Below are 16,565 nucleotides of genomic sequence, written 5' to 3'. Positions count from 1 at the left end.
TTGTATTTAGGCTTGAAAAGTACTGATTTAGAAAATGCATTACCTCATTTAATCAAATAAGTATTCTATAAAGGCAGAGCTTCAGTGAAAATAAAACTTCCTCCATGTTTTATAGAAAAGCCTGCTGAATCCCAGACTTAACTAATGGGAATTAAGATAGAGCTGGCATTGTTATCCAGGTAGTTCATAGGGGCAAACTGAGAAGCTGGATTGGATCTAGTTTAGATAACCCTAACAATCACCATCCATTGCAGGTAGTCTTCTATACTAAACTAAAACTATAAAAATAATTGTAGAAAGAAACATAAAATCCACTTTATTCACAACCCAATTATCGGCAGCTTGCAATAACAATTCTGCTATTCATTTCTGCATATATTCTCTCCAAAACCCTCACCAGAGTTATTAATATAGTTCACATTTATGTTACCTTTGGGATCTTTCACAGTTTTAGAGAATAATTGATCACTAGGGAATAATTTCTCCATTTATTTTCTCTTGACAGTTTCATTATGCTGAATTCATGAGTTTTTCTAACCATATAAATTGTTCATTTTTCATTACTATATAAAATGTAAATAATATCTTTACAATGGGAGATTATAAAGGATGGAAACTATTTCAGTCATTTTATTTCACTTTATTTTGTTTGAGTAGAAATCCAATTTTCTTTATTATTTTTTGGCAGAAACATAACTCCAGAATATTTAGATTAATATTACTGCTCATTCCTCTGATTCTTGCTGGGGAAAAATAGGAAAATTTAAGGCATAAAAGAATATTCTGCAAGTCTAAATATTTATGTCAGTGATAACCCAGATTGGGTTTAGGACAATTTTATAGCCAATAATATTTATGCTCTTCAGGGGATAGTAAAAATGCAGTTACAAATACTATTTCAGTGTTATAAAACATTTGATTGGTAAGAATCACATCTTTAAAATTATTAGCAGTTGTATTTTGTGCCATTACAAATTCTACAGAATATGCTTAACACGTATCAGGTTATTGTCATATATATATATATATATATATATATATTTTTTTTTTTTTTTTTTTGAGACGGAGTCTCGCTCTGTCACCCAGGCTGGAGTGCAGTGGCGCGATCTCGGCTCACTGCAAGCTCCGCCTCCCGGGTTCACGCCATTCTCCTGCCTCAGCCTCCCGAGTAGCTGGGACTACAGGCGCCCGCTACCACGCCCGGCTAATTTTTTGTATTTTTAGTAGAGACGGGGTTTCACCGTGTTAGCCAGGATGGTCTCGATCTCCTGACCTCGTGATCCGCCCGCCTCGGCCTCCCAAAGTGCTGGGATTACAGGCGTGAGCCACCGCGCCCGGCCTGTCATATATTTTTTACATCTTTTCCTTTTTCTAAGTTGGTTATGCATTGTTCAAAAAATTAATATTTTGAATAGGGTGAATATTTTTATTATTTGTGATTTAAAAGATAATTGCATAACTTCTTTAAAATTGAAAAGAAAAGTAATAAAGTAATTTGAAACTTTCAAACTCACCACTGCCTGGTCAGGCCTTCTGTGATCTGGGCCTACCCTGTTGATCCACTGTATTTCCAGCTGTTTTTCAATAAGCACCATCCACACGAGTCAGTATTATTTTCAAAAGGCTTCTATACTTGCAATTTCCTTTCCTGCATTTCTGAATTTGTCATGTTGCTTATCTTGCTCAGAATTTCCTTCATTCTCAAAAGTATGGGTGTGGTACAGATTTTCGGGCAGCAGCATGTAACACTTTAAAGAAAAGTTATGTGTTAATTGAAAAAAGGTTTAATTTTACTCTAGTTGATATAATTTTTATTGTATATGATATCATGGAAAACAGAATGTATGAATAATATAAACAATGAAAATGGAAAATAGTATATAAATCTACCTACCTATTGTTTTTATAGAATGATGCTGTGACATTCTCAACTTAGAGCAGTATAAATATAGATAATGGTTCTCCAACTTTAGCTAGCAACAGAATCACTCAGACAACTTACTAAAACAGATTTATGGACCTGAACCCAGAGCTTCTGATTCAGTAGTTCTGGGGTTGGGGCCTAAGAAACTGCATTTCTTAGAAGTTCCCAGGCAATGCCCATGCTGCTAGCCCAGAGACCACACTTTAAGAAGTCTTAATGGAGACATTCAAAAAGTTCCAATTCACTGGAATTTTGTATTTTGGCATACAAAAAAATGTATATACTTAATATGCCTATGGTTCTTCGAAAAATCAGTCAGTTTTAAATGAGAGGCCAATTTGTAAACCACAACAAAATTAACTTAGTATCATGGAGGAAATAACAGCAAGTCCATTTTAGGCAGAAGACTCATCTTTAAGCTAATGGAAACTAAGATGGAGTCATAAAATATCTCTTGATTTCAATAATCTTTGTTGCAACATTGTTTGTTACATAGAAAAAACTGGAAACAACCAAAGGGCCTATTTAACAGAGGCTCATAAGCTATGATAGATCTAAATATAAAGGACTTAAAAATAATTTGATTGATTTGGATGTGCTGATACGGAAAGACTTTCAAGATATGATACAAGGCTACAGTAACCAAAACAGCGTGGTACTGGTACAAAAACAGACACACCGACCAATGAAACAGAACAGAGGGCCCAGAAATAAAGCTGCACATCTACAACCATCTGATCTTTGACAAACCTGACAAAAACAAGCAATAGGGAAAGGACTCCCTGTTCAATAAATGGTGCTGGGATAACTGGCTAGCCATATGCAGAAGATTGAAACTGGACCCCTTCCTTAAACCTTATACAAAAATGAACTCAAGATGGATTAAAGACTTAAATGTAAAATCCCAAAGTATAAAAACCCTGGAAGACAACCTAGGCAATGCCATTCTGGACAGCAAAGATTTCATGACGAAGATGCCAAAAGCATGGTACTGGTATAAAAGTAAATACATAGACTAATGGAACAGAATAGAGAACCCAAAAATAAAGCCAAATACTTCAGCCAAATGATCTTTGATGAAGCATACAAAAACATAAATTGGGAAAACGACATCCAATTCATTAAATGATGCTGGGAAAATTTGATAGCCACATGTGGAGAATGAAACTGGATCCCTATCTCTCACAATGTACAAAAATTGACTCAAGATGAATTAAAGACTTAAATCTAAGACCTGAAACCATAAAAATTCTAGAAGAAAACCTACATAAAATTCTTCTGGGCATTGGCCTAGGCAAAGAATTTATGACTAAGACCCCAAAAGCAATGATGAGTGGATAAAGAAAATGTGGTGAGTATATATATGTGTGTATATATATGTGTGTGTGTGTGTGTGTGTAGATATGTTGGTGTGTGTGTATATATATAAAAGTTTTATTTATATATGCACATACATATGTGTGTATGTGTGTGTGTGTATGTATATGTATATATATATACATACACACATGTATGGAATACTACTCAGCCATAAAAATACTGCTCAGCCATGGAATACTACTCAGCCATAAAAAGTAACGAAATAATGTCTTTTGCAGCAACTTGGATGGAACTGGAGGCCATTATTCTAAGTGAAGTAATTCGAATCGGAAACCAAATACCACATGTTCTCACTTATAAGTGGCAGCTAAGCTATGTGCACACAAAGGCATACAGAGTGGTATAATGGACACTGGAGGCTCAGAAGGGGAGAGGATGACAGGTGGGTGAGGGATGAAAAACTACCTATTGGGTATAATGCACACAACTCAGGTGATGGGTACACTAAAATCCTAGATTTCACCACCATACAATTCAGCCAGGGGACAAAAGACCACTTGTACCCCCACAAAGCTATTGAAGTAAAAAAAGAGTTAAGTTGCAGAAAAGATGTGTGATTTCTTTTAATAAATAATAATAAATATACATTTTATATTAAATTATATACACATTTATGTTAATATATTTATATATCTTTATAATTGAATATAATTATATATGTACATATAAAAAAATATATATATGACTTTCAGCATAGGATGCATATTACTCTAAACAGGTTTTCTCTTTATGTTATACAAAAAGCTTGAGACTAGTTACCTTCTGAGACAGGATTTGGTGAAGGAAAAGTGATTTTAATTATTAATTGTATACTTTTCTATATCATTTGCATTTTAACCATATATATATATGCATTATTTCTCATTTTAAAATATCAATAATTCATACCTGCTACAATGACTATCATAAGAAAGACAGACAATAACAAATGATGGCAAGGACATAGAAAAATGAGAACATTCACACTGTGCTGGTGGGATGGTAAAATGGTACAGCCACTTTAAAAAGTAGTGTGGCAGCTTCCTAAAAATTAAACATAAATTTCCTACACAACCCAGCAATTCCACTAATAGGTATATATCCAAGATAAATGAAAATATATATCCACAAAAAGAATGTCACATGAATGTTCATAGCAGCATCATTCAAAATAGTCTAAAAGTGAAAACAATCCAAATGTCCACCAGCTGGTGAACGGATAAACAAAATGTGGTACAGACTATTCCATTAATAGAAAAGAATAATGAATGGAACAAAGCTGGACAGAGAATGACTTTGACGAGTTGAGAGAAGAAGGCTTCAGACGATCAAACTACTGCAAGCTAAAGGAGGAAGTTCGAACCCATGGCAAAGAAGTTAAAAACCTTGAAAAAAAATTAGATGAATGGCTAACTAGAATAACCAATGCAGAGAAGTCCTTAAAGGACCTGATGGAGCTGAAAACCACGGCATGAGAACTATGTGACGAATGCACAAGCCTCAGTAGCCAATTCGATCAACTGGAAGAAAGGGTATCAATGATGGAAGATCAAATGAATAAAAAGAAGCGAGAAGAGAAGTTTAGAGAAAAAAGAATAAAAAGAAATGAACAAAGACTCCAAGAAATATGGGACTATGTGAAAAGACCAAATCTACGTCTGACTGGTGTACCTGAAAGTGACAGGGAGAATGGAACCAAGTTGGAAAACACTCTGCAGAATATTATCCAGGAGAACTTCCCTAATCTAGCAAGGCAGGCCAACATTCAAATTCAGGAAATACAGAGAAAGCCAAAAAGATACTCCTCGAGAAGAGCAACTCCAAGACACATAATTGTCAGATTCACCAAAGTTGAAATGAAGGAAAAAATGTTAAGGGCAGCCAGAGAGAAACACCGGTTACCCACAAAGGGAAGCCCATCAGACTAACAGCCGATCTCTCGGCAGAAACTCTACAAGCCAGAAGATAGTGGGGGCCAATATTCAACATTCTTAAAGAAAAGAATTTTCAACTCAGAATTTCATATCCAGCCAAACTAAGCTTCATAAGTGAAGGAGAAATAAAATCCTTTACAGACAAGCAAATGCTGAGAGATTTTGTCACCACCAGGCCTGCCCTAAAAGAGCTCCTGAAGGAAGCACTAAACATGGAAAGGAACAACCGGTACCAGCCACTGCAAAAACATGCCAAATTGTAAAGACCATCGATGCTAGGAAGAAACTGCATCAACTAACGAGCAAAATAACCAGCTAACATCATAATGACAGGATCAAATTCACACATAACAATATTAACCTTAAATGTAAATAGGCTAAATGCTACAATTAAAAGACACAGACTGGCAAATTGGATAAAGAGTCAAGACCCATCAGTGTGCTGTATTCAGGAAACCCATCTCACGTGCAGAGACACACATAGGCTCAAAATAAAGGGATGGAGGAAGATCTACCAAGCAAATGGAAAACAAAAAAAGGCAAGGGTTGCAATCCTAGTCTCTGATAAACCAACAAAGATCAAAAGAGACAAAGAAGGCCATTACGTAATGGTAAAGGGATCAATTCAACAGGAAGCAAGTCCTTAGAGACCTAAAAAGAGACTTAGACTCCCACACAATAACAATGGGAGACTTTAACACCCCACTGTCAACATTAGACAGATCAACGAGACAGAAAGTTAACAAGGATATCCAGGAATTGAACTCAGCTCTGCACCAAGAGGAATTAATAGACATCTACAGAACTCTCCACCCCAAATCAACAGAATATACAATCTTTCCAGCACCACACCACACCACACCTATTCCAAAATTGACCACATAGTTGGAAGTAAAGCACTCCTCAGCTAATGTAAAAGCACAGAAATTATAGCAAACTGTCTCTCAGACCACAGTGCAATCAAACTAGAACTCAGGATTAAGGAACTCACTCAAAACCGCTCAACGACATGGAAACTGAACAACCTGCTCCTGAATGACTACTGGGTACATAACGAAATGAAGGCAGAAATAAAGATGTTCTTTGAAACCAATGAGAACAAAGACACAACATACCAGAATCTCTGGGACACATTTAAAGCAGTGTGTAGAGGGAAATTTATAGCACTAAATGCCCACAAGAGAAAGCAGGAAAGATCTAAAATGGACACCCTAACATCACAATTAAAAGAACTAGAGAAGCAAGGGCAAACACATTCAAAAGCTAGCAGAAGGCAAGAAACAACTAAGATCAGAGCAGAACTGAAGGAAATAGAGACACAAAAAACCCTTCAAAAAATCAATGAATCCAGGAGCTGGTTTTTTGAAATGATCAACAAAATTGACAGACCGCTAGAGCAAGACTAATAAAGAAGAAAAGAGAGAAGAATCAAATAGACGCAATAAAAAATGATAAAGGGGATATCACCACTGATCCCACAGAAATACAAACTACCATCAGAGAATACCATAAACACCTCTACGCAAATAAACTAGAAAATCTAGAAGAAATGGATAAATTCCTCAACACATACATCCTCCCAAGACTAAACCAGGAAGAAGTTGAATCTCTGAATAGACCAATAACAGGCTCTGAAATTGAGGCAATAATTAATAGCTTACCAACCAAAAAAAGTCCAGGACCAGATGGATTCACAGCCGAATTCTACCAGAGGTACAAGGAGGAACTGGTACCATTCCTTCTGAAACTACTCCAATCAATAGAAAAAGAGAGAATCCTCCGTAACTCATTTTATGAGGCCAGCATCATCCTGATACCAAAGCCTGGCAGAGACACAACAAAACAAAAAAAGAGAATTTTAGACCAATATCCCTGATGAACATCGATGCAAAAATCCTCAATAAAATACTGGCAAACTGAATCCAGCAGCACATCAAAAAGCTTATCCACCATGATCAAGTGGGCTTCATCCTTGGGATACAAGGCTGGTTCCACATACGCAAATCAGTAAATGTAATCCAGCATATAAACAGAACAAAAGACAAAAACCATATGATAATCTCAATAGATGCGGAAAAAGCCTTTGACAAAATTCAACAACTCGTCATGCTAAAAACTCTCAATAAATTAGGTATTGATGGGACGTATCTCAAAATAATCAGAGCTATCTATGACAAACCCACAGCCAATATCATACTGAATGGGCAAAAACTGGAAGCATTCCCTTTGAAAACTGGCACAAGACAGGGATGCCCTCTCTCATCACTCCTATTCAACATAGTGTTGGAAGTTCTGGCCAGGGCAATCAGGCAGGAGAAGGAAATAAAGGGTATTCAATTAGGAAAAGAGGAAGTCAAATTGTCCCTCTTTGCAGATGACATGATTGTATATCTAGAAAACCCCATCATCTCAGCCCAAAATCTCCTTAAGCTGATAGGCAACTTCAGTAAAGTCTCAGGATACAAAATCAATGTGCAAAAATCATAAGCATTCTTATACACCAATAACAGACAAACAGAGCCAAATCATGAGTGAACTCCCATTCACAATTGCTTCAAAGAGAATAAAATACCTAGGAATCCAACTTATAAGGGATGTGAAGGACCTCTTCAAGGAGAACTACAAACCACTGCTCAGTGAAATAAAAGAGGATACAAACAAATGGAAGAACATTCCATGCTCATGGGTAGGAAGAATCAATAGAATCGTGAAAATGGCCATACTGCCCAAGGTAATTTACAGATTCAATGCCATCCCCTTCAAGCTACCAATGACTTTCTTCACAGAATTGGAAAAAACTACTTTAAAGTTCATATGGAACCAAAAAAGAGCCCGCATTGCCAAGTCAATCCCAAGCCAAAAGAACAAAGCTGGAGGCATCACGCTACCTGACTTCCAACTATACTACAAGGCTACAGTAAGCAAAGAGCATGGTACTGGTACCAAAACAGAGATATAGACCAATGGAACAGAACAGAGCCCTCAGAAATAATGCTGCATATCTACAACCATCTGATCTTTGACAAACCTGACAAAAACAAGAAATGGGGAAAGGATTCCCTATTTAATAAATGGTGCTGGGAAATGGGGAAACGATTCCCTATTTAATAAATGGTGCTGGCTAGCCATATGTAGAAAGCTGAAACTGGATCCCTTCCTTACACCTTATACAAAAATTAATTCAAGATGGATTAAAGACCTAAATGTTAGACCTAAACCCATAAAAACCCTAGAAGGAAACCTAGGCAATACCATTCAGGACATAGACATGGGCAAGGACTTCATGTCTAAAACACCAAAAGCAATGGCAACAAAAGCCAAAATTGACAAATAGGATCCGATTAAATGAAAGAGCTTCTGCACAGAAAAGAAACTACCATCAGAGTGAACAGGCAACCTACAAAATGGGAGAAAATTTTTGCAATCTACTCATGTGACAAAGGGCTAATATCCAGAATCTACAATGAACTCAAACAAATTTACAAGAAAAAAACAAACAACCCCATCAAAAAGTGGGTGAAGGATATGAACAGACACTTCTCAAAAGAAGACATTTATGCAGCCAACGGACACATGAAAAAATGCTCATTATCACTGGCCATCAGAGAAATGCAAATCAAAACCACAATGAGATACCATCTCACACCAGTTAGAATGGCAATCATTGAAAAGTCAGGAAACAACAGGTGCTGGAGAGGATGTGGAGAAATAGGAACACTTTTACACTGCTGGTGGGAGTGTAAACTAGTTCAACCATTGTGGAAGTCAGTGTGGTGATTCCTCAGGGATCTAGAACTAGAAATACCATTTGACCCAGCAATCCCATTACTGGGTATATACCCAAAGGACTATAAATCATGCTGCTATAAAGACACATGCATGCGTATGTTTATTGTGGCACTATTCACAATAGCAAAGACTTGGAACCAACCCAAATGTCCAACAATGATAGACTGGATTAAGAAAATGTGGCACATATACACCATGGAATACTATGCAGCCATAAAAAAGAATGAGTTCATGTCCTTTGTAGGGACATGGATGAAGCTGGAAACCATCATTCTCAGCAAAGTATCGCAAGGACAAAAAACCAAACACCACATGTTCTCACTCATAGGTGGGAATTGAACAATGAGAACACGTGGACACAGGAAGGGGAACATCACACGCCAGGGCCTTTTGTGGGGTGGGGGGAGGGGGGATGGATAGCATTAGGAGATATACCTAATGTTAAATGATGAGTTAATGGGTGCAGCACACCAACATGGCACATGTATACATATGTAACTGACCTGCACGTTGTGCACATGTACCTTAGAACTTAAAGTATTAAAAAAAAAAAGAAGAATGTGCTGATAGGTGCTAAAACATAGATGAATCTTGAAAACACTACACTATAACTTCTTGTCTGGCATGTAAAGAGCTTGGAAGTCATCTCTTCCATTCACATAGTAAGAAAAAAGCTGACCAAACTTAGATCCATATGAGAATTGAGGTCACAGAGCAAACCACTGCCCCTAAAACTAAAGAAACAGATGAGTAGGTACAGAGGAAAATGGCACAGCCTCTGTGGTAAACAGTATGGTGAGTTCTCAAAAAATTAACAATAGAATTACCACATGATCCAGTAATTCCACTTTCATTTATATACCCAAAAGAGTAGAACAGGAACAAATATTTGTACACCCGTGTTTATAGCAGCATTTGTCAAAATAGCCAAAAGGTAGAGGAAGCCCAAGTGTCAGCTGATGGATGAATAATTAAGCAAAATGTGGTATATACATACAATGTAATATGATTCAGTTAAATAAAGGAAGGAAATTCCAACACATACTACAACATGGATGAATCTTGAAGACATTATGCTAAGTGAAATAAGCCAGCCACAAAGAAATAAATAGGTATGATTACACCCACATAAGGTACTTATAGTAGCTAAATTTATAGAGACAAAAAGTAGAATGATGGTTGCCAGGAACTGGGGGTAGGAGATAAGGAATTAAGTTTAATGGGGAGAGTTTCAGTTTTGCAAGATAAAAAACGTTCTGGAGGTAGACGGTAGTGATAGTTGCATAGCAGTGTGAATGTATTTAATGCGACTAAACTGTACACTTAAAAATGGTTAAAATGGCAAACTTTATGTAATATATGCTTTACTGAAATTTTTAAAATAATTTTAAAAATAAACAATATAAAGTTTTATCTTTAATAAGAATTATTTCTATTTAGTAACAATAGACTTACTATTATTTCTATTTTAATTTCTTCTGTGAATTGCCTACTTATATTCTTTGCCCATTTTCCTGTTAGTTGCCTTTTTTGTTTCATAGAAGCTTTCTGTATAATAGGGTTTTAAAAATCTTTTGATTTTTCTATCAATTCAAGTTTACAGAGAAACTGAAAGAATTCTAGAAGGGATTCCAATCCATTCTAGAATTTATTCAGTTTTATTCTGTCCTTTTTGCTTTATAATGTTCTCTATGTTCATATGTAGATGTATGTGTTATAAACATTATGTACATATATTTATAAACATGATAAATATTTAATACATAAACTATTATTTTTTCTGAACTATAGAGGGGTAACTTGGAAACATAATGTCTCTTTACCCGTAAAACTTTAGTATTTCTTAAGAAATGATAATATATCATCACAACACAATTACCAAAAATAGGAAATTTAACATTGACTCAACTTATCATCTAATTCATAATCCATATTCAAGTTGCATTTGTCATAATAATGTCCTTTATAGATTTTTTTGGACTAAGATTGAATCTAGGACCATGCACTAAATTTGTGGGTTTTTTTAGTCTCTCTTAATCTGGAATAGTTAATTTATATTTCTTTTTGTGTCTTGACCTACATATTTTTAACACCAGTCTGTAGAATATTTTTCAATTTGGTTTTATCTGAAGTTTTCTCATGGTTACTTTCAGGTTATACATCTTCGGGAGGAGTATCCCAGATGTAATGTTGTGTCCTTCTCAATGGGTTATATTTTTTCAAAATATTGTGATGGCAATTTTGATCATTAGATTGTAATGGTGTCTATTATGTTTCTCTACTGTAAAGTACTTTTTTTACTTTTATAAGTAATAGGTAATTTGGGGCAGATACTTAGTTCCCATAAACTCACCCATTAATTTTTTTAAAAATCTATTGCAATTTTCTAACATGATCATTCTTTTTACCTTTATCAGCTGCCATTCTATTGAAAGAAATAGCTTTTCCTTTTTCCTCCCTCTGCTTCCTTCTCCCTTTTTCTCTCCTTTCCTCACCACCACCTCCTTTTCTTCCTTCTTTTAATTTCATATGAGCAGAGCTCATAGATTTTATTTTGTTCAACTATTTATAATCCATTGGTACTATTAATTACTTCGATGGCTAATCTCTTTAATCTCCTTTTATCTACATTTTCACAGCCTGTTTTGTCTTTTTTAATAATTGTTCACATTAAAAAAACAGAGTACCCTCAACTATTTCTAAATTGATTTGTTCATTTTCTCAAATAATTAAGTTTTAAGAACACTTTGTATATATTGAATAACTGTTCTTTATCAGATATGTCTTTTGTAAAGATTTTCTCTGTGGCTTATTCTCTTTTAATGTTTTTACAGAGCAGACATTTTTCATTTTAATGAAGTCTAGCTTATCAATTATTTCTTTCATGATTGTGCCTTTGGTGTCATATCTAAACAGTCATTGACACACCCAAGGACACCTAGATTTGTCATCTAGAAGTTGTATGATTTTGCATTTTCTATTTATGTCAGCCATTGAATAATTCTCTTTTTAAAGAATCCCTGATTCATTTTAATGGAGAATAATATTTAGAAATGTAGATTTGGGTGCTAGGTGTGCTCATTCCTATCGATGTGTCATTGCTTTTAGGTTCTCTGAGCAGGAACAGCTAAAGGATGTGTGCGTTTGTATAAACCTGTGGGTTCATGCAGATATTTTCAACTCTAATTCAATATACTACAGGGTTAATCTACTCATTCCTCTTTCCATATTTAAACTTACCTTTTCCAATAATGGGAAAACATGGTGGCTGTTACCCTTAATGTGTTTGCTTGTTTGCTTGAACTTAAAATGCACAAAAAGGATCACCAAGCCATACAGTGATGAAAACCAAACATATAACTAGAGCTCAATATTTATTTGTAGTTCTCATTCTGGGAGTTGAATTTACATGGAGGAATGAATCTTAGTTATTATAACAGGTGAGTTTTGACAATGCCTGCAGCTGTGTAACCCACAATTTGATTATGTAACAGAACATTGCCATCACTCTAAGAACGTTTCCTCATACTCCTTTCTAATCAAGTTCTATTAGTACACACTCCTTATAGTAAAAAACTGCTAAACAATTTTTCAAAGTAGTTGTACCATTTTACACCCTTACCAGCAATAAGAGTTACTGCACATTCTCATCAACATTTGGTATTGTCACTTTATAACTTTAGCCATTCTCGTGTGTGTGTGTGTGTGTGTGTGTATAATAGGAGTACCTCACTGTGGCTTTAACTTGCTATTCACTGATGACTAATGGTGAATACTGTTTACATGCATTTTCATCATTTGTGTGTCCTTTGTATACCTTCTTTTTGTGTATCTGCTTTTAGAAAAAATACACTCAATTTTTATTTGAGTGTCATTTTAATATTAACATAAAAGTTCTTTACATATTCTGCAGAGAAGTCTATTATAAGCTATATGTATTATAAACACTTTTTCTCCATTCATAGCGTGCTTGTTTGCTTAATGCTGTCTTTTTATGTGTGAAGTTTTTAATTTTGATCAAGTCTAACTATCGAGCTTACTTTAATGGTTACTAATTTATTTCCCATCAGTAAGGTCGCAAACTTATTCTCCTATGTGTGCTTTAAGGTGCTTTATACTTTGGGATTTAAGATTTAGGTACGTGATTCATCTTGATTTCTGTGCATGATTTGAGATAGAATTCAAGGTTTATTTGGTGGTTACACACAAAGCTGTGGAAGTCGTGCTGTATGTGAACTACTCTGCCGTTACTGCAAGTGCATTCCCTTCTTTACTTCTCTTTTGATATCATTTTTTACCTCTTTTCCCATTGACATCTATAAGAATGAGTAGTCTGACATGTTTTTCTTTTAAGTTTTAAGCTTCAGGATTTCCTATGATTCTTTCTATCATTACGGTTAAACATATTTTCCTAATTATTCTTCTAATTTAAATTGTATTTTTTGGCCTTAACTCTCTAATCCAGAGTTTTGTATATATTGTACAACAGGAGTTCGGTTTCTTTTCATTTTAGTTCTTGAACACTTCATCTTTAATCTTTAGAATTTATTTATTAAATATAAATGTATTTAGCTCTCAAAATTTCTGATTTTAATTGCATTATGTAATATATATGTGTGTGTGTATATATATATAAATGTACTTTGGAATTTGATATTTTAATATAGTAAATGATATTGCTGTGTCTCAATACTTTTTTCAGGTCTTGTTATAAGTAGCCGACAATTATAATTACAATTTTTTTTGAAAAAGGCATTGTCCCTTCTTGTTATATTTCTTTCTAAATATTTTATAATTTTTACGGTTTTGAAAAAGGATTTGAATTTCTCCACATCCTTACCAACAGTGGTTATTCTCTTTCTTTCTCTCCTCTCCCCAATCCTGTCCTTTTTTCTTCTAATAATGGCCATCCTAATGACTATGAAGTGGTACCTCATTGTAGTTTTGATTTGCATCTCCCTAAGGATTACTGATGCCATTTTTGTGTCTTCTTCAGAGAAACGTCTGTTTAGATTTTTTGCCCATTTTAAAATCAAGTTATTTGTTTTTGTGCTGTTGAGTTGTAAGTATTCCTTATAAAATTAGGATATTAGCCCCTTATCAGTTATACGGTTTGCAAATATTTTTTTTTTTTTACCAGTCAGTAGTTTGCCTTTTCATTTTGTTAATTGTTTTCTTTGCAGTGTGGGAGGTTTTTTCTTGACACAGCCTTATTTATTTATTTATTTATTTATTTATTTATTTATTTATTTTATTTTTTAGCCTGAGCTTTTGGTATAATATACAAAAAAATCACTGCCAAAGTCAGCATCAAGGATCTTTTCTCCTATGTTCTCTTCTAGGAGTTTTATAGTTTCAGGTCTTACATGTAGGTCTCCTATCCATTTTGAGTTGATTTTTGTGTATGGTGTAAGATAAAAGTTCAATTATATTTTTTGCATATGGAAATCCAGTTTTCCTAGCACCATTTATTGAAGAGACTATTCTTTCCCCATTGCATACACCTGGAGTCCTGGAGTCCTTGTAAAAATTAATTGATCATTGGGCCTGGTGTGGTGGGAGTTCAAGACCAGCCTTGGCAATGTAGCAAGATCCTGTCTCTACAAAAAATTAAAAAAATAGCTGAATGTGGTGGTGTGCACCTGTAGTCTTAGCAATTTGAAAGGCTGGGGCAGGAGGATTGTTTGAACCCAGGAGTTAAAGGTGACAGTGAGCTATGATCATGCCACTGCGTTCTAGCCCAAGTGACAAAGTAGGTCTCTGTCTCAACAACAAAAAAATAGTCTACCATAAACATTTGGATTTCTGGTTTCTCTGTTCCATTGGTCTGTGTTTCTGTTTTTGTGCCATTACCATATGAGTTTGATTACTATAGCTTTGAAATATAATTTTAAATCAGGACATGTGATGCCTCCAATTGTTTTTACCTTTTATCTGTAACTGCTTTGTCTATTCATGGTTTTTTTCGTGGTTTCATACAAATTTTAGGATTGTTTTCTATTTATGTGAATAATACCATTGGAATTTTGATTGGTATTTTGTTAAGTCTGTATTATTGCTTTGAGTACTATGAACATAACAATGTTAATTATTCCCATCCATGAACACTGAATATTTTGCCATTTATTTGTGACTTCTTCAATTTCTTCCATCAATGTTTTCTAGTTGTCAGTGTGCAAATCTTTCACCTCCTTGGTTAAATTAATGCTTAGCTTTTTTATGCTATCATAAATGAAATTATTTCTTTTAAAGTTTCTTTTTCAGTTAGGTCATTATTTGTTTATAGAAATGTATCTGATTTTTGTATGTTGATTTTGTATCCTGCAAAGTTAGCACTTATGTAATGTAGTCTTTAGGGTTTCCCATATATAAGATCATGTTGTCTTCAGAGTATTTTTCTTTCTGATTTGGTTGCAATCCAAATTTGTTTGATTGTCCTTGATAGTACTTCTAGTACTGTGTTGAACAAATAGAACTGGTGAGAGTGGACATCCCTGCCTTGTAGCTGATCTTGGTGGAAAAGTTTTAAGGTGTTCTCTGTTGATTATGATGTTAGCTGTGGGTTTTTTTTTATTATTATACCTTAAGTTCTGGGGTACATGTGCAGAACGTGCAGGTTTGTTACATAGGTATACATGTGGTTTGCTGCACCCATCAACCCATCATCTACATTAGGTATTTGTCCTAATGCTATCCCTCCCCTAGCCCCCCAACCCCCGACAAGCCCCAGTGTGTGATGTTCCCCTCCCTGTGTCCATGTATTCTCACTGTTCAACTCCCACTTATGAGTAAGAACATGCAGTGTTTGGTTTTCTGTTCTTGTGTTAGTTTGCTGTGAATGATGGTTTCCAGCATCATCCATGTCCCTGCAAAGGACGTGAACTCATTCTTTTTTATGGCTGCATCGTATGCCATGGTGTATATGTGCCACATTTTCTTCATCCAGTCTATCACTGATGGGCATTTGGGTTGGTTCCAAGTCTTTGCTATTGTAAATAGTGCTGCAATAAACATACATGTGCATGTGTCTTTATAGCAGAATGATTTATAATCCTTGGGGTATATATCCAGTAGTGGGATTGCTGGGTCAAATGGTATTTATAGTTCTAGATTCTTGAGGAATCACCACAGTGTCTTCCACAATGTTTGAACTAATTTACAGTCCCACCAGCAGTGTAAAAGTGTTCCTGTTTCTCCACATCCCCTCCAGCATCTGTTGTTTCCTGACTTTTTAATGATCGCCATTCTAACTGGCATGAGATGGTATCTCATTGTGGTTTTGATTTGCATTTCTCTAATGACCAGTGATGATGAGCTTTTTTTCATATGTTTGTTGGCTGCATAAACATCTTATTTTGAGAAGTGTCTGTTCATATCCCTTGCCTACTTTTTGATGGGATTGTTTTTTTCTTGTAAATTTGTTTAAGTTCTTTGTAGATTCTGGATATTAGCCCTTTGTCAGATGGATAGATTGCAAAAATTTTCTCCCATTCTGTAGGTTGCCTGTTCACTATGATGATAGTTTCTTTTGCTGTGCAGAAGCTCTAGTTTAATTAGAT

The 16,565-nt window shown here is 35.1% G+C and overlaps 1 protein-coding gene across 1 annotated transcript in view; it reads right to left on the bottom strand.

The window, feature by feature from the left end:
- Positions 1 to 1,366: 1,366 nt before the first annotated feature.
- The window catches only part of CCDC7 (coiled-coil domain containing 7), a 424,140-nt gene continuing 408,941 nt past the window's right edge, over positions 1,367 to 16,565 (bottom strand). The window contains exon 44 of the mRNA XM_055092614.2: positions 1,367 to 1,748. Within this exon, the coding sequence (XP_054948589.1) occupies positions 1,702 to 1,748 (47 nt within the window). The 3' untranslated portion in view covers positions 1,367 to 1,701. The remainder of the gene's footprint in view (positions 1,749 to 16,565) is intronic.

Source organism: Pan paniscus, chromosome 8 (genome assembly GCF_029289425.2).
Source record: "Pan paniscus chromosome 8, NHGRI_mPanPan1-v2.0_pri, whole genome shotgun sequence".
Lineage (NCBI taxonomy): Eukaryota > Metazoa > Chordata > Mammalia > Primates > Hominidae > Pan > Pan paniscus.
Note: the sequence above shows the minus strand (reverse complement) of the source record. Positions and strands in the feature narration are given on the sequence as shown.